This window comes from Chinchilla lanigera, unplaced genomic scaffold (assembly GCF_000276665.1).
Source record: "Chinchilla lanigera isolate Chin_1 unplaced genomic scaffold, ChiLan1.0 scaffold00078, whole genome shotgun sequence".
Lineage (NCBI taxonomy): Eukaryota > Metazoa > Chordata > Mammalia > Rodentia > Chinchillidae > Chinchilla > Chinchilla lanigera.
The window spans coordinates 4,200,501-4,221,055 of NW_004955479.1; the positions used below are offsets into that span (position 1 = coordinate 4,200,501).

Consider the following 20,555-nt stretch of genomic DNA (forward strand, 5'->3'; position numbering starts at 1 on the left):
TGCATTTTTAATTCATGCAATTTGTATAATAGGAACTCACAGGGAATAAAAGTACTGGGCTTTTGGTATCAACTGCTAAAGGCAAATAGGCTTGATATTCTTTTTTCCTCCTACTTTACTGAGGTACAGTTAAAAAATAAAAACTACATGTTTGTAGTGAACAATGTAATGTTTGGATAAGAACTTTCGAACATAATACTAACTAGCAATATGCATGAAATCTGCAAAAAATACAAGGGCATCAGCAGGATGGGGCAGGATTGTGGGATGGAGGATGGGGCAGGATCTGGGCTGCAAATGAGACTGTCTCAAAAAAGGAGAGATGAGAAATTATATGATGAAAATCTGTGATTTTCGGGATTTAGGACAAATTTATATATAAGTATAATGGTACCCATGTGAGTGGGTATTTGAAGAAGAAGTGAAACATACATCTAGTTTCTCAGTTTTTGTGAGGGTTAAACAGGGATGGAGTGTAACCATTAATTATGATATATCAATTTAAATGTATTAATAAATGCCTAGCAGATTAGTAAAACACAGTTCTGAGTGTGTCTGTGGTGAAATAAAATATTAAAATGAAAGAAAAGAAAGATAACAACAGTTAAAAAATGGAAAAAAGAGAAGAAAATGGGGGAAATATAAGCACAGAAGTAGAAGGGGGTGCATCGCCTATCCAAGGCCTGTATGTAGCCACAGCGGGTCTAATCCCACAGCATTCTGCTTAATACTCTTCCTGGGTGCCATTCTCTCTCCCACTCCCAGCTCTAGGCAATCATTAGTTTAATTCCTGTCTCTCCAGCTACCTTTTTGGGTATTTAGTACAGGGAGAATCACAAGGCAAAACTTTTGGGGGTAATAAAAACATTCCAGAACTGGGTATCTTTCTATTTGCTACAATAATGTTTGAGTATTCATATTTACTAAAAAACAATTGAACTATACACATAAGACAGGAGATTTTTATGATATGTAAAATATATCTTAGCAAAAATCTTAAAAGCCAACAGTTTTTTTCAAATAGAAAAATCTTATTAACTGTAATCATCATGCTATTCAATAGACCTCTGGAACTTACTCTTCCCAATCTCGCCATATCCCATTACCTGCTACAAGCCCAGGTCATTGGCAATCATCGTTTCATTCTCTATTTCTGTGAGTTTGACTTTTTTATGTTTTTAATCTGGTTTATTTCACTTAGTAACTTCACTGAAGATACTATTGGGACTGAGTTAGCTACAAAATCTGCTTCCTAAATAAATGAAACAAATTTTACATTTGGCTGACTTTTTAAGAAAATCTAGTAAATGGATTATTTTAATTTTTATAAATAGATGTGGTGTTTTATCTATAACTACTTAGGAAACAAGACCTCTTGTTGCTTACAGACATTTCTGTCTATTAGTTACTGGAATTTGGAGTTTAAAAGATTGTTCCTATTTAGTCCAGTTTCGTCACTTTCCAGATAAAGGAATGATGGCACAGAGCAGAAAAATTAGTTTTTTACCTTCATATTGGCATCTAGTGTATTATTCCTCTGAGGACATCACATCCGTTTTGGCATCAGCATCTTTGCAGCAGTTTGTAACTTGCAGATACTTAGGTGGTGAGTGTTGGAAGTGAATGAGTTTCCTAAAGTTTGCCTAATTCAGTTTCATCTTTCCTATGCACAGTTGTGGTAGAAAAGAATTGCTTTTTGCTTAATGCCTGTGATGGTCAACTTGTAACATCAGCATGGTGCTGGGTGTGGGAGGCCCACCTAAAGATTGTTGCCAGCAGCAAAAGAGGCAGAACTGGAGAAGGGGAAGGCTGTTGGGAGCTGGTAGAAGCTGTAAGGAGCTGTTGGTTCTCTTGGAGGAGCTTGTCATGCCGGCTTTCCTGATGAACTCAGCTGTTCTCATCTTCCAAAGAGCTCAGGACCTTGTTGTCGCCGAGACTGGCTTCAGTTCACTTTGGGGGAACTCAGGTACTCAGTCTGGGCATTGCTTCCTGGCTCCGGAGGGGAAGATGGTGCACTGCTCAGTCTCCTGGAGAAGCTTGTCAAGTTGGCTTTCCTGATGGGAACTCAGCTGTACTGATCATCAGAGGAGCTCAGGACCTTACTGTTGCTGAGGCTGGCTGTCATACTTTTCGGGGGAGCTCTGGTTCTTACTTTGAGCATCTCTTCTTGGCTCCAGTGTAGATCTTTCAGCCTGCTAGATCCTTCATCCCTCTGGCACAGACTTTCTAGCTTCTACCACTGACCTCTGGGCCTTCCCAGCACAGATTAGTGAAATAGGCCTGCATGAGACATTGTCATGGGCTCTTCATGGTCTTCAGCTGAACTCATGCAAGACATTATAGTGGGATCCAGGCACTCAGCTGGATTTGTTGGTCTTTAGTGTGTGGACAGATTTCCTGCACTCTTTGTATATGATTCTTTGGGTGACTTACAAATAATCTTATAAAATATGTGCCCTGTATTACATTGTTCCCCTGACAAAACTGCAAACTACAACAAGGATGAAATACCTGACACCTCAAACTCTAAGGAGGGAAATTTAATTTGGTTCAAGGTTTCAGAGGTTTCCATCTATGGTCAGCAGATCCAGGGCAGAAATATCATGACCAATGTGCAGGTTGGAGCATCTCACTTCATAAGGCGGAGCAGAGCACCGGGAACAACAGCAGGGAGAAAGGCACCAGGAACAGATATAGTTCCTGAGTTCATGTCCCCATGACTCAACCAGAAATACCCAAAACTATCTTTACTTAACTCTTAAGCCAATCAAGTTGACAAGATTAACCATCACATCCCAAAACTGAACTGCAGATTCAATTCAATCAAAATCATTTCTCCCTCTTTTTCTTTTTAGAAATACATGATCTCATTCTAAAATTCATAAGGTCAAGGAAAGGATCTCAATTACAGGAAGGAGGGAAGAAAAAAAGGGAGAGACTCACTATCTGATTTCAAGACTTACATAAAACGAGAATAATCCTGACAGTGTGATGTTGGCATCAAGACAGGAAAATAGATCAATACAACAGAATAAAGTGTCCAAGACTCACAGACAGATGAGATAACTTTGATTTTTCAATAAACATGCTAAGGAAATTTAATGTATGAAGTCTTTTCAACACACTGTGCTAGAATAATTTATTAATATACAGAATTATGTGCTTTGATCCACATGCAATTCTAGGTACAAAAATGAACTAAAAATAGAAGATCTAAGTATAAAATCTAAAACAACAAAACTTTCAGAAGAAAATGAGAGAATCTGTACTCTGAGTTTGGAAAAGATTTCTTAGATACAGCACTAAGAGTATAAGCCATAAAAGGAAAAATTCATAAACTGAACCTCGTCAAAATTATAAATTTCCACTCTTTGAAACACACTGTTAAGATGATGAAAAGACATGCTAAGACTGGGAGAAAAATATTTATATTGTATAATCTGGCAAAGGAGATGTAAACACTGAATTATGACCTTTGAAAACTCAAAAATAAGAAAACAAGCAACCCAATTAAAAACTGAGGGAAATACTGGAACAGATTCTTTATCAAAAAATAGGTACAGATGGCAGGTATGCACACCAAAAGATGTTCCACATCATTATCTAAATTTTAGGAAAGTGCAAATTAAGACAATATAATAACATTATATTAGAAATAAGGGGTTACTGTAGTGTATACACCTAACATTTGTTCCATCTGTGACAGAGGAAGTCCTCTATTATTCCCAGGAAATAGTGAAATGTCAACTTCTGCTACATTAATCACCCACAGGGAGCCACCAAGGAGGAGGTCTGTTTACAGCTTGCTTAGCCCCTTGAAGAGGTGAGAAGGTAAGAAATACTTTCCTGTGCCTCTACCATGAGGATCCATGATAACTCCTCGGAGAAGAGCAGGTAAACATGCTGGTAATAAAAAGACGCCGCTACTGGCTCTCCTTTACTTCAAAGTGAGGGCAAGTCATCTCCTATAGCACCTCAAAGCATGATTTTTGTAAGCCAGACAAAATTACTCCTGGAAAAATATTTAGAAAGAATTTCTTCCATGTCTGAATTAGTTTTGGTCCTTTACCTGTCTCTGGTCATCCTTTTTGTCACTGCATGGCTACTAAGATTTGACTATAAATTCTTGTGAGCAGTTGCTGCATGAGAGAATTGAAAGGGAATGAGATTTTTTTCTGTGAGTTTTCAGTTTCAGAAAAGCTGCACCATTTCCTAGAACAATAAAAGTAAAGTCTTCTATATCAGGGAAGTTGAATTAGACTTAAATTTAACAAAATATCTATTATGTTGCAGCAAATGGTATGAATTCAGTAAATGGTATAAAGCAGCAGGTGTCTAGAGCTGGCTATTTCAATAAAATTGGACATTAAATTTTGCTTTAAAAATACCTATGATTATGATTTTACTACAGCTTCTCTAATGCTTTTCTCATTTATATGCAAATATATAATGCTGGCAAATTTTTAAAATTTTCAAAAAAAAAAAAAACGGTTTTGTGGGGCTGGGGATATAGCTCAGTGGCACAAGTGCCTGCCTGGTAAGCACAAGGTCATGAGTTCGATCCCTGGTACTGTTAAAAAAAAAAAAAAAAAAAAAAAAAGGTTTCCTGTTGGAGTCAATCAAAAGCCTAAAGCTATGCTTATCAATTCAACCATATACTTATTTGTAAAACAAAAATTGAATGGTTAATTATTCAATAAATCATTTAAAGATTATTTGCGATATATCACTTTACTTGTTCAAATTACAAGTTCTACAATGACTACAAATAAATTAAGGACATGTTTAAAATTCTATGGTCCAGCTATATGAATGGAGTATCTACCTAAACAAGCTGTATTTAATTTAAGAAGTTCAATTACAAATACATAGAGACTTCAACTTGACCAGAAGTATATAGTAAGAAAGCAAAAACAATAGTAATCTGGGAAAATAAGAGGGAGAAGAAAGGGAAAATTAGACTGACTGGTAAATTAGAAATGCTAAGACGGGGCTGTTCTCTGTAGGATACAGTTATATGAACATATCAGCTTCTCTCTTGTCACATTTCAGAAACAAAATTATGCATATCCTGATAATACATCAGAGAATTCCTTGATGTTTAATAAAGCAAACAGAAGCAGCAACTTGGCAAAAAGGACAAATATACAAGCTAGTTTTTACTTGCTACATTAAGATGTAACAAACTTCTTGAAAGATAATAGCTCATTTCAGTGGAATAATCAGTTCAGCAAGGCTAATTCATCTTAATATTTAAAATATACTTGAAATTAACCACCACCTGCTATTTCTACATAGTATCCACATTGATAAAACAAACATAATATATGTCACATTGATGTATTTGATAAGAACATCCCTATTTTAAGAAATGTCACACAGAAATATGGAATTCTTAAACAGAAAGAACAAAACACAAGAGAAATAGATAAAATGAAAAGTCATTTCAAGAATATTATGACTTTCAAAATGTATCAAAAACATGAGCAAAGTTTTAGTGTTTTTGCTACGATGAATACTATCTAATCAAATTAAGAAAGATGTTCTGAGTCTTTCACATTAAATAGGAAAATAGATTTGTAGCTTTCCCATGCCCATGGAGGTAGACAAGTCAACATCCTCTTGTATACACTATTGATTTGACACCAAAGCCATGAACTCAGAGTTTATGAACAGACAATGTTTTTCCTAACAGCTCGCAGAAAGAATGGCTTCATAACAATAATTTAAAAATTAAATAATATTTTGGTAAATCTCCAGATATTTAGTTCTGTACTCAAGAACGTCATTGATCAAGTTAAATGATTACCCCCAGATATAGTATAGAATTCAATTTGAAAGACTTAATAGAAACTGTACTGCCTGCTAGTAGATGTCTCACAGAACTATTACATTTTCAAATGGCTATGTGATGTAATCCTTGCTTTTTAGGTTTTCCAGGACAAATCCATCTTATGATAAACTGTATACTTTTGGGAGTTTGACTGGTCAGCTCTTTTAGTTATTAAGGAATACTCATAATTGTTTTCTCACAAAAATCCCTGTTCTTCCTCCAGGTATGTCCTGAATACCTGGTGGCATGTTGGCCATCAATTCAGATGAAAAATCTCCATATGCCACCTCCATTTCCATAAATAGGTATATGCAGCTGCCATCCCCAAACTAAATCTGCACATTAGGCAACTGCCAAAGAACATAACCTTCAACTGCCCAGTGCTTCTTAAGTTTGAGCTCTCATTTCACTACACCACATGCTATCACAGATCTTTATTTCTTTTCCCTCTTAGTTACTAGGATCTCAATGCTGGCTGCATATTAGGCTCAACAGCAGTATTTGCACAGGGCTCTCAACACAAATGCACACAAGAATGCCCAGGAAAGTGCTTAAAATATTCGCCTCTGGGTCTACTCCAGACCAGTTAAACTTTGGGCCCCAGAATGTTAGTCTTTTTTGGGATCTTCCCTAGGCAGCTCTCTTTTATGACTGTGAGAAAGAATGTTTGTTTTTCTTTTTTTTTTTCTGGCAACATTTCCAAAACTGATAGTGGCAAACCTCCAGGATATATATTGTAATGAAGAACGTCACTCAGAAAGTTAAATAACTACCAGAGATATAAAATTTTTCATTCACAACAGTAAACTGGCAGCCAGCAGATTCCCTAACATGATTCAAATCATTGTATAAAATGATAAAAACAGCAAAGTACATGTGGTATATAAATGACTATCCATTAAAATGACAATAAACAATATTTGATTCCTGCCTTAAGTCATGGACTTGTTTCCTAGCATAATCTGTAAATCCCTTTCAAATATCTATCCTCTCAGGGCCAATCATTTATTAACAGGTAGGGAAGAGACTCTGGGGTCATAAAACCTGAGTCTAACCCTCACTCTTGCACTTGCTGAGTGGTCTTAGTCATTCTGATTCTTACAAACCCCAAACCAGAACATTACCACCATGCACAACAAGGAGGGGCTGGGGTTATGGTTGAAGAATAAGCATTATTAGGAACCAGCAAGCCAACTAAGTTATAGAAAATTCGAACTAGAAATGATTACAGACAGCATTCATGTCATTTCCCACTGTGTCACTCAGTTTACAGACATGGGGTCTGAGATTTACAGAGTACATAACCCCAGATCATACAGCCACTTCAGGTGTAAGTAGACTACGCCTTCCTGAGTCTGGCAGATATGCTCAAATAAGGCCTTCAGTTAGTTGCTCAGGGGAATATGATTATCTCTCAGATTTGCTGACAACACCTGCATAATAACTACAGCTACAATTTCTTCAATGATTTTCACTATTAAAATAAAAAAATTATCTTCTATTGCACTGGTTACTTCTGAATATGGCAGTCAGAAATTTAGGAATATATTCTATGGGCAAAAAGAGATAACAAGGAAATAGTAGCCTTAACTTTGAGTGTGTTGGTGGTGGTTCTGATATGTATTCCCCCTATTCCAGGCCTGCAATCAAGACTGGGTCCTTTCCATAATAATGGAATTTAGAAATCAAGATGCTGTGTATTATCGCTTCCTAGTTATAATCACTTCCTACTTAATAAATACATGAAGATGTATTGATTTTAATCATGGGTTCATTTGCTACCCACAGAAGCAATGTGTTTACTTAATCTCTGTCCTATAATATATACAAAATAATCCTAGAAATAACATATCAGTACAATTACCAACAACAAATATTTAAAATCAATTTATTAATATATCTTTTCATAATTAAGCTTTATATTTTTGAATAATTTAATATTTACAGAAAAGTTGTTAAGATAGAACTTGTATACATTCCAACCAATCACAAATGATATTAATAATCTTGGAATCTATCTGAGGTCATTCTATATATCAGTGATTTTCAAACAGGGGTGATTTTGTACGTGAAGCTCTCTTCCAGGAAACATCTGGCAACATCTAGAGACAATTTTTATTATTTTGACTGTGAGATGGGACTGGAGGAAATTATGAGAATTTACTGACTAGGGGTCAGTGTTGCCACTAAATATCAAAAAACCAGACAGCAATCCGTAACAAAGAAGCACTTTGCTCAAAATATCAATACTACTACCCTTGGGAAACCCTGGAGGAGATTGCATGCAAGGGAGCATAAAACCTTTCTTAGAGTTGTAATTGTGTAGAAAACAGACCACTCAGGTATCCAATTTATAAATTGCTTTATTATTTGGCCAACTGAGAAAATAAGTTAAAATGATTTCAAGAATTACTTACAGCATGAAATTTAAAATGGTTTCTCTTAGATACGGAAAAGGTTACAATAGAAAAATAAGATAAAATCAATGATTGTTTCGATGAAAAATTCTGACTTATACATCCGTAAAGACTATATGTGGTTTCCAAGATTCTGCTGCTATAATATGCTACATAAACACCTGTATTGAATGAATAAATAGTGTGTGAATACAGAAGTTCATAAATAAACAGTATAACACAACTCTTAGATATTAAGAAATACATAATGCCAAGGAAACAAAAGAGGAAATCTGAAATTTGAGTGCAGATTCACAAAACTCTTAGGAAAAAATTCACAAGTATACAAGAGCTTAACAAAAAGAAGAGGAATTGAAACGAACAGCGATTTTAACTTCAAGGAAAAAACTTGCAATATCCAGAATTTTTCCACTATCCTTGAATGTCTGGCAATGTAAAAGCTATACATTATTTGCATAATTTTTAAAGATCTCTAAAGGGGTTATTCTCTGTAACCTATGAACACAGGTCTCAGATCTGGATAAGACTGATTCACATTGCAAAAAACAGTTTTATCGCCTACCTCCTGGAATACTTCTACAATATTTCAGAAATAAGACAGCAGTTAAACTTCCACACAGAGCTGCACTGATTGGGTCACTAATCTACCAAAAGGCAATGCTTTTACAGCCAATGAAGTGTGACAAAAAAATACCGTGAATGCTGGTGCTAAGTGCCATGCAATAAAAAGTCAGTCTCATAAAAACATTACAATAGGTCTTCACCCACCATATGCACTGGATCTAGCACCATGTGACTTCTGACTTTTTTCCAATGTCAAAATGACCACATAAGTAAAGGTTCTGAATTGATTCAAAACACCAAGGCTGCTATGACAGCACAACTAAAGACATGAAAGAGGACTTCCAGAACTACTTTGGAAAGCGGCAAGAACAAAGAGAAAAGTATGTTCCAAGAGAGGAGGAGTATTTTGAGGGTAAATAATGGCAATGTATCTTTATTAAAATTTAACTATTCATTGTATTTTTTGATCACACCTCATATTCTACATATGAGCTGACATTAGGAAAAAATAATTCAATGTTAATAAGCAGGTGAGAAAGAACTTCTCACAGGAAAATGGAAGAGATGAGCAAGAAAAAAGCCCTTCAGAGGTATTGTGTAATGAGGCTAATCACAATTAGCATAAAGAACAGACAACTTCATCTGTAAAGATGATCCTCCTAACCCATGGGGAGAAATGTGTTCAAGGAGAATTCTCTTTAACTGGAAGCCCAAGCTGCCTGGCACAACTCACATTCAGTGTTTAGAGAAGCACACAAGGAGCAATGATTCAATCAGTGAGGAGAAGCTCCGTGTACCCCTCACACACCCCAAACCTACCAAGATCCTTTCTATGTAAGAGTCAATTACACTTAATATGCTGGAACTGTAAGGTGGGATCATGGGAAATTATAAATGAATGATTATATGCAATTTGTTAGTGGAAAGTTCACACATTGCTTACTGCTTGCTTCCCTTTACCTCTGAATCAAAAGAAATTAACACCATGCCCCTGAGACACACAGGCTGACCACAACTCACCTTTCCCAGCTCCTTGTCTTCCAAGGCCAGCACCCCAGTGCTTTCTGTGAAGAGCTTTACTTTGACCACAGGCCGAGGGTGGGTGGTAGTGAAATCTCCTTGAGTTCCCCATCTGTAATGAAGGAAGAACAATTTTTAACAAAAGTACAGCATTAATTTCTCCCAGATAGATGTGTCTCCATGAAAGGCACATTAAGCAAAATTAATCTTTTGTGACTCAGTGAGATTTTTATCTTTGTTTTTGTTTCTGACAGATGGCAAAGAAGACAACAATATGGCTTATAGCTTGTTATAGTTATTCAGCTGTTCAAAAATTAATAAATTTGACTAGGAAACATAGAGTGTTTTAAGAATGTAAGTTAAGGTAAAGCATTATAGATGTAGTTATTATTTTCCTAATATAATACAAATTATAACATCACTGTTACAGATATTTGGGGAAAAGTGCTACGAATGTGTTTATGTAAGAGGTGTTTTCTCAGAAAACAAACTTTTCCTAAGAGTTTACTCCATCTCCTTTCTGAAAGTCTTCACTAAACACCTATTTTTATTTTTTTTTTTGAATTAGGGTAATTATCTCAGGTCTACTGCATTATATGACTCTATAGCTCCTATCAGGAATAAAGAAAGATGTATCATAAAAATATAAGTGGTTTTCAGTTCATTTCCCAATACATTCTCCCAAGAATGAAATAAGTCTGCTGCCATCTGGCTTTTCAAATCATCATAACAAAATAACCTGTTTTCCGGCTTATCTTTTAATTAATAGCATCTTGTCTTTATCATACACTAGTTCATTTTAGCTTACTGACACATACTTGAAATGAAAAAAAATCTTTTCAATATTTCTCATAACTCTGAGAGATCACAGGCAGTGTGACACTCAGCACAGCATGAAGAACGTGCCACTGAGCAAAACATAAGAGATTTAACAAGGTAAAGATTCACAATAAAACACCAAATAGTACATGCCACTTTTTTTTATTTTTTATTTTTTTTTATTTTTTTATTTTTCTCCGGTACCGGGAACCGAACTCACGACCTTGCACTTGCCAGGCAGGCGCTTTTGCCGCTGAGCTAAATCCCCAGCCCCCACATGCCACTTTTTTATGTTCTTTTAAAGAAAACAATCTATAACTTTCATGGAGCTGTCTAAATTTTATTTTATAAATCTTACTCAGAAAGTCTGTTAAATCTAGGTAACTGAGGAAAGCAAGCACAATCAAAAATAAATAATTGTTGATTCTATGTTCTAGCATACATTTATAACATTGTAATATGTGTACAGTAAAACAGAATCCATTGTAATGAAAATTAGTATTTAAACAGAGCTTGTTCTTTTGAAACTGAAGTCATATGCCAGAGGGAAATGAGAATTCAGTTAGGATGGAAAAGCAGTTTATGTTTCAAACTTCTAGTAAGGTGTTAGCAAAGGCTTTTGTTTTCCTTGCCATTTCATTGAATCACAGTGGTTAGAGGAAGAACAGATGTAAAACAGGAATAAAAATAGACTCAGAACCAAAATGAGAGACTAAAGAAAATTTCTTCCCTTATTGTGTAGACACTTAAGCCTTGAACACACTCAGACAATTTGGGTGACAAGTATGGAGGAGTGTCTCATGACATACCCAATTCTGTTTTTTTCTTTAGTTTTCACTGTATGGTTAAATTTGCAAGGCTACTTTGAGACATCTTCCTATAACTGGAATCAAATATTTCAGATTGTCTTGCATGCATTTTCCATAGAATTCTGAACTTTCACACTTTTTTTTTTTGAAACAGCGTCTTGCTATATGTAGTTCAGGCTATCCTGGATTCACTAAGTAGCCCAGGCTGGCCTCAAACTCACAGTGATCCTCCTGCCTCAGCTTTTCAAGTGCTGGGATTATAAGCATCTGCCACCATGCCCAATTTACACCAAAATTTTTAATGTATTAAATTGATGAATTTTTCTCTAAATTTAAAATCACTTGGAAACGTTTATATATGCTATGTTCTTTGAAAATTCCCAACATACTCCAAGACACCATTCTCCAAAGAGAAAAATACCAATGGACATTATTAACTACAAGGAACTTTTTGAGCTTTGTCTTTCAGCATTGTACTAAAGGGAAGTATGTACTAATTCTTTGCTAAACAGAAAAGGACAAATAATATATACCAAAAAATGTGCTCACTTGGAATGTCACGAACTTCTGGAAAAATTTTTTACCACTAATTCTTCATATACAAGTGTCTTCAGTACCACTAGAGTATATTCACTACCACTAGAGTGTATTTCCCATGCACTTATTAAAATACTTTATTCTGAAGGATAACATACATAAAAAAGTCTTCATAATATAAGATGCAGTTAAAGAATAGCAATAAAAGAAAACCAACGTTTCTTCCACTCTGGTTCCTGTGGAGAATGTACATCATGAGGAGAGCCCTGTGTCCTGACTTGGCCACATGCTCCTCTCTTGTCCAATTCCTACCAGGTTCAAGTAGCCAAGGTCTTGAATTTTATATTGATCTTTCTGTTGAATTTCTTCTTAAAGGGAATATTTTTGGTATTTTATCTTTAAGTGTGATCACTGCTCTAGATTTTGGTAGATGGCCTTTTGCTGGGTTAAGAAACATTCTTTATAAGAAATACACATATAAATAAATTGGGATATATATGTTTATATGTATAAATCATCTATACCATATATATGGTACACAGAAAATATGTATGCTACATATCAATGATATATTACACAATCTTATTTATAAGGTATTTAGGGGATATACATATTTATTTGTATAAATAAATGGGACACATAACATTTTGGTCAACATTGGATTGCATATATGCTGGTCTTCCCACAAGGGTGTGCACAGACCATGTCATCTGAGTTTCTGTGAGTACCCTCTGTTATGCTGGAGAAGGAAGTTTATAACTTCAAGACCATGATTACTTTTCAACCATTAGACTTGTTTAAAACTGGAGAAAGAACACTGTTAGGAATGGTAATAACTAGTGGACATACTTAGAAGTCAGGCAAGGTGTATAATTAATGTATTTCAGTATAAGCAATCATATACTAAAAAACAGAGTTTGTTAAAACATATAGAAAGGTATAAAAAATCTAGAACCTGGAAAGAAGGGGGCGATATACATCTCCAAAATTGGTATGTCAATTAAGTCAAGCGCTCATAGACAACCCATAGAATATTATTATAGGGTTCTGTAGGTTATCTCTACAAATACAGCTAATTAGAAGGTCTGGGACTTGTGATCTGAGGACAGGGAATGTTAATGGCCAGTTTCTGTAAAATAAGGAAGGCACTTTCAGCCAGGGAGAAGCTCAGCTACAAGGATGCCTGAAGATCTTGATGGTACAAGCCAGGAGACAGTGGTTTTATTGACAGTCAACAATGCAATTTAAAAGGATGTATAAATATAAATATGACAGCATTTAATAATTCTTATATATTCCAATATTTCAGGATAAAGTATAAGTTGGCACTACTTTGATAATTTTTCCTATTAAAAATTTAAAAATTAAAAAGAGAAAAATTTAAAAAGATACAAAATACTTATAAATTCTAGAGTAAATGAATTAAAAACCTAAGCCCCTTCAAAAAAGGCAAAGAGAGGAGATAATGGGCCTGTCTTCAATATTCACCTAGACACTTCCTTGTTTCATACTTACTTGGCATGTTTAAACACTTTTAGTAAACTAATACCAGTCATTATCTCCCTATTTTCTCAGCACTAAGTAATAAAATAATACATACTTTTGCTGTCAATTTCCTTGAAGCAAAATGTACTGCCTTTCTATACTTGTATGAATGTATTATTTATCAGGATTCAGGCTTCCAGTGTAAATTCTGAAATGAATGAAATATCTAGAAAGCACTTTACTAGGACTTCCTGGCTATGAAAACAGTGTAGTTCATATACTGACAAAATAACTGACATTAATTATACATTTGCTATTAAATCAACTCTACTGGAAATCTGTAACAGGAGCCAAAATATATATTCTTGTCTTTTCATCCAGTAAGACTCTTTCTAGAAATTTATCCCAAGCAGATAACTGTAAGTACTGAAGAGTATAAACAGAAACATAGTATCAATAGAGTAAAAAAGAAACAAAAAAACCTCATGGGGTTATACTAAAAATTATTAAGTACCTGTGGCAGACAAAATGTCAGCAATCTATCCTCTTGGAACTTATATTCTAATGAATTACAGATATGGAATACTTCTACTATTACATTCTCTATATCCTTCTCTTTCCTGCCCTGCACTCTTAGCAGCTATATACCTTGCATGGTCTCCTGGTAGCTATGGAAATGGATTTACAATTGTGACTTGGAGGATTCTCAAAAACTACTAGCATTCGTATTTTAAAATATTCCAGAACTCAAAAACCTTAAAACAGAATGTTTCAACTATTCAAATTCTTTAACGTATTCCTGTTGACTTGATCCACTAGTGGGCACATGCATGACTGATTCATCAGATGGCTTGTACCACTGTTAGTAAAAATGGATCTAGTTGCTTTTATCAGTCTTTTACTAATAAAATTAATAAAAAGTTACTCAATGAAACAATCATGCATGTACCACCAGTGGCTCAACCTGGCTAGCAGCAAGACACAAATTACAGCCATGTTATGATGTGTTAATGCAAAATCTGTACCAGGAAGAAAGTACAAATTCATGATTAGAGAAATTAAGTACTTAATCATAGATTCAACCTATGTTCCAGATCTATGAGCAACATGACATAATTCAATAAGGTACAGATAACTTCTAAATTAATCCATTATTTTCTACTTAATTCCTCTTTAATGATTTTTAAAATATGTAGCCAACTCAATCTACCTGATTTATAGTTTAATTTTGACATCCTATTTAAAATATTTCTTCATATCAAAGTCTATGTGAACATAAACCCTTATTTCTTTTGAAATTTTTTATTTAAATTTTCAATCTGTATGAAATTTAATCATGATATACAATGGCAGTTTCACTTCATTTTTCATTTATTCCAATATCATTGGATAAAAGCAAAATGTATTTATAAAATTATATAAATTTGGGTTGGGTTTTGAACTTTATGCCTTATAGTTCTATCTCCTGAACTATGCTATACTGCTTTATTTATTCTAGTTTTAGAAAATGTTGCACTTTCTATTAGAACAAAAAGGAAATAGAAAATTCCAACATATTTCTTCTCAGCAAAAAGGAAAAATCTATTGAAATCAGTTGGTGAAGTCTTAAATTTCTTTTCTATTAACTGTTCTACATATTCCTATAAAATGATTTCATAGTTTTATATTTTGGGGCCCTAAGGGATCTATTTCCTTTATATGACCTGACTATTGCTTCTGTATACAAAAGTTATAGCTAAATTCTTTCATAATGCTTTTTTCTTTTATTTCCAACCTAATGAGTCTCTTTCAAAATGATGTCTTCCACATCAAAACGCCATTAATCTATTATAAAGTTATTAAAATAATCAACAATGACATGTAACCCCAAATACATTACTAAATTTACACCAGGACATACAAAGATCCAATTGCAGATATGCAAATGAGTCTTTAAAAATTATAAATAACTGTAAGTCCTTTTGATGTTATTTTTAAACATTTCAACTGCCAATTATTTTCATAATTTAACCATTCTAAGATTAAAATGATATACAACTGATCACAAATATTTGCCTAAATAAAAGTTTTGGTTTGTGACTCATTCAAACACCTGATACTGGATGATACTGATTCACATACTCTCTTGGGAAACAGAAAATCTTACCACAAGTTTTATGCACGAACTTTAATGTTATTTTCTGCAGTCCTGGAGAGAATTGCTGAGAAAACTGAATTTGAATTCAGTAGGTCATTTTTGGTGAGAAGGTAGACGGACATCCTTCCCCAGTTTATTAAAAGGGACCAAGAGGGAATAAAGACCTTTCAGAGTATGTAGCAAGTGGACCAGAAAGACCTGAAGGTCTCCTCCTGTGTCAAGCAATACAACCCGCAGTTGTAAATATGCAGCTGTGTCCATGCTCTGTACAGCTATTGTTGTTCAGGTATCCTTGACCTACATAAAGAAACCTGTATCCTTTGCCTCTACCTGCTGGTATCTTTATACTAGTCATCACCCTGCTCCTGATGGAGATGAGCACAATAAAACCTTTTCTGAAAGCCAGAGGGAATGTGTGTATGTAAAACAGGTACATTATCAGGACTCGCAGAGTATACCAATGAGACACAATACCTCCCTAACACAAATAAACAGGGGTACCTTTTTAAAAAACAACAACAGCAACCCAAATAATGTAATTACATCTTAAAATTGGTAATTAGGTTTAATAAAAGACCTACTGGTGTGATTATCAATCACATAAATATAAATTAAATAATAAAACACTGAAGGCATTTAGAAAACAATCTTAAGCACTGTACAAATGGTTTTTAGATATGGCATTTGTGATTAATAGAGCAATTCAGATAATTTCATGGAATATTCTAAGCAAATTTTGATATTTAAAATGTCTAACATTTCTGTCATTTCTCAGACCCAATTATATCAAAGAGTACATAATACTGATATAAATAAGCCAAATATTAAATTTTTATGGAACTATGGATGGTTGGTGACATAACATTTAGCATGATCCAAACTTAATTTAGTAAATTCAAGTTTCCAATGATTCTAACTGGCCTGTGCAAATGAATATACAGAGTGGAGAGTGATTAAGAAGCAGTAGTAGCAGCAGTGAAAACAAACGAGCTCATGAAGGGTACCCAGTTATGTGTCCTGATAATAGGGACTTATACCCTATAAGCCCAGGCCGATACAAGTATCTATACACTTGTATATAAAGTGTATTGTACCTAAATATATATTCATTATTCTTTTAAAATAAGAGGGATATTCAAACTATTCTCCATTTTAATCTTTTATGTAACTATTTATTTTAAACTTCTTGTATCCAGCCATGGATTCACACAATTCTTGTTAAGACTGGAATATATCCCTTTTCTACACCTTCATCATTTATTCAACTACTTTTCTGGTGATGGACCTCCTCCGTTGTTTCCAGTATTAGTATTACAAGCAATTTTTTGACTGCTATTCTTACATACATTCAACTGTTTGTACATAGCTATTGAAAAGACCAAAAGATCAAAGCTAGACTTCTGAGGCAAGCTAAGATTTTTAATGCCTCCACCAACATGCCAGATTGACTCTATGTACAGAAGTCCTAACAAAGTTTGAGGGAAGCACATATCACACCATGGCATGAACACCCAATCATCCTGCTTATGAACACAAGGCTCTCAACTACTCTTAAGTATTAAAAGGTTCCACTATGTAGGTTAATTCATAAAAAGTTTATACCTGAATGAAATTAAAATTTATTATAACTTTTTTGTTAGAATCAAATCAAATTTTTAAATAATTCACTGTAATATCAGAGTACTTGCTAGAATTTCAAAATTTTATTATAAGCAGAAATCCTGCCATCAAACATTTTTACCACTATGTGTTTGTGACACAATAATATTCATCATGGGGAACTGGTAAATAACCACATGGCAACTTGATATTTTTCATTCCTCTTCCCCTCCTCTTCTTTCATAATCTCCCCAGATCTTCTTCCAATTTTCACAAAGTCTATCTCCCTGTGTGCTATAATCTATCTTCCATTTAAATTTTAGTACTGAATCAGAACAGGTTTTAAACTTCTTTTACATGTTCAGTACATTTTTAAACAAATTTTCGGTATATGCAGATAAATCCATTAAAGCAGGATGGGCAACAGTGTTTATACAAATTGCCACAGTTATTACCATTTCTGTCGCTTGCATACTATGCAAGTACTGTTTTTGAAATTTCAATCTGAGATATCTAAATTGAGCCACATTGAGGGTAGTAATATACCCAAAACAATACAGCCATGGCCACAAAGGAAGTTATGGCATCACTTTGGGGGCCATAACATATTTGTCTTGCAAATTACATTGTCATTTGAGGCATCAAAGTACATCCTCCTCTTTCCTATCAATAAAATCAAAATAATAATTATGTATTTCTGTACATCAAAGATAACCACCTCAATGAGGGTAAAGATATAACTACCATAAAATCCTTCTAAACAGCTTCATAGGAAACTGTGAAAAAGAAAAAAAAACTCAGACTGATTAATTGGAAAAAAAAAAAAAAGGCAAGAAAAAAAGTCAGAACCAGTATTTGAAGTCTTTCTTATAAAGCCCATCAGAATCACGGGAGCCTTCTCAAAACAAACCATCCAATCAAGAAAAGCTTGGAGTGATGTATTACAGGTCCTGAGATAAAACAGCTTCCAACCAAGGCTGATGTATCTCACCAAACTATCCTTCAAATTCAACAGAGAAATAAAGTATTTCCATGACAAAGAACAACTGAAGAACTTCATGAGTGCTAAACCAACCTTACCACAAAGAGTACAACAAAGAGTACTAAAATATATTCTAGACAGAGGAAAAAAATGACCACAATTTCAAGAATAACAAAAAAAAAAAGCAACCCTCAAGCAAAGCAAGCATTTAAACAGGTAGAAAAAGTAGGAAACCAATAGAAAGTAAATAATATGACAATGATAAGCCAACACGTATCACTTATAACCATAAATGTAAATGGTCTCAATTCACCAGTCAAAAGAAACAGACTGGCAGAGTGGATTAAGAAACAAAATCCAACAATAGGCTGTATCCAGGAAACACATTATACACAAAAGGAAATCCATAGACTGAAAGTCAAAGGATGGAAAACAATTCTCCATGCAACAGAAACCCAGAAAAAAGCAGATGTAGCAATTATGTTTGCAGACAATGTAAACTTCAAACTGAGAACAATCCAAAGAGATAAAGAAGGTCACTACATACTTGTTAGGGGGAACTGCAAGAGGAAGAGATAACATTCATAAACATGTATGCACCAAATATCAGAGCACCAAACTATATAAGACATATCTTAACAGACATGAAAACTCAAATAATTAATACCACTATTGTAAGAGGGGATGTCAACACCCCTTTGACACAAAGAGATAGGTCAACTAGACAAAAAGTCAGCAAAGAAATAACAGATCTGAACAAAGTCTGTGAACAAATGGACTTAGTAGATGTATACAGAGTGTTCCACAGCACAACATCAGAACACACATTTTCTCAGCTGCCCACGGGACTTTCTCTAAAATAGACCACACTGAGCTTATAGAGCATACCTACTGAAATGCAAAAGAATTGAAATTATCCCATGCATGTATCTGACCACAGTGCAATGAAATTGGAAATTAATGACAAAAGGAACTCCAAAAACTCCATAAACACTTGGAAATTAAACAACAACCTCCTGAACAACCAATGGGTCACAGAAGAAATTAAAGAACAAATTAAAAAATACCTACAAACAAACCAAAATGTAAAGACAACTTACAGGAATCTGTGGGATGCAATAAAAGCAGTCCTCAGAAGGAAATATATAGCAGTGAACTCACACATATGGAAAACAGAAAGAGAACAAATAAATAGCCTAATGCTGCACCTCAAACTTTTGCAAAAAGAAGAACAAGTCAAGCTCAAAGTCCAAAGAAGGGAGGGGATTATAAAGATTAGGGCAGAAATTAATGCAATTGAGACAAAGAAAACCCTCCAAAAAATAAATGAATCAAAGAGCTGGTTCTTTGAAAGAATAAACAAAACGGATAAACCCCTAGCCAACATTCTCAAGAAAAGAAAGAACTCAAAGTCATGCAATAAGGAATGAAAAGGATGAAATTACTACAGATTCCACAGAAATTCAGAAGATCATTAATACCTACTTTGAAAATCTTTACTCCCATAGCATGGAACACTCAGGGGAAATGAAAGATTCCTAGATATGAATGAATTATCAAGGTTCAATCAAAAAGATATAAAAATCCTGAACAACCCAATGTCAATTAATGATATTGAAAATGTGATTAAAAACTTACCGACAAAGAAAAGCCCAGGCCCTGATGGATTCACAGCAGAATTTAACAAGAAATTCAGAAAAGATTTAATACCAGCACTCCTCAAACTCTTCAGTGAAATTGAAAAGGAAGCAACTCTTCATAACTCATTTGTGGAGGCAAGTATTATACTGTTACCAAAACCAGAGAAAGACCCAACCAAGAAAGAGAAGCACAGACCAATCTCCTTAATGAATACAGATGCAAAGATACTCAATAAGATACTAGCAAATAGAATGCAGCAAATCATCAAGAAAATCATACACCATGACCAAGTTGGATTCATTTCAAGAATGCAGGGATGGTTCAATATTCACAAATCAACAAAGGTTATACACCATATCAATACAGCCAAAGACAAAAACCACATGATCATCTCAATAGATGCAGAAAGTTTTCAAAAAAGTCCAACAGGCATTCATGATAAAAACTCTACAGAAAATAGGAATAGATGGTCTTTATCTCAATCTGATCAAAGCCATCTATAACAATCCAACTGCTAATATCATACTAAATGGACAAAAACTGAAAGCTTTCACCTGAAAACCAGGAACAAGACAAGGATGTCCACTGTCACCACTCCTATTCAACATAGTTCTGGAAGTATTAGCCAGAACAATTAGACAAGAGAGAGAAATAAAAGGAATAAGAATAGGAAAAGAAGAAGTAAAACTATCACTATTTGCAGATGACATGA

At 34.4% G+C, this 20,555-nt stretch overlaps 1 protein-coding gene across 1 annotated transcript in view; it reads right to left on the minus strand.

Annotated features, from left to right (window-relative positions):
- Cadps2 (Ca++-dependent secretion activator 2) overlaps nucleotides 1-20,555 on the minus strand; it is a gene marked incomplete at its 5' end in the record, with an annotated part of 523,834 nt that overhangs the window by 238,624 nt on the left and 264,655 nt on the right. Inside the window, 1 exon segment of the mRNA XM_013503273.1 lies at nucleotides 9,835-9,946. Coding sequence (XP_013358727.1) covers nucleotides 9,835-9,946 — 112 coding nt within the window.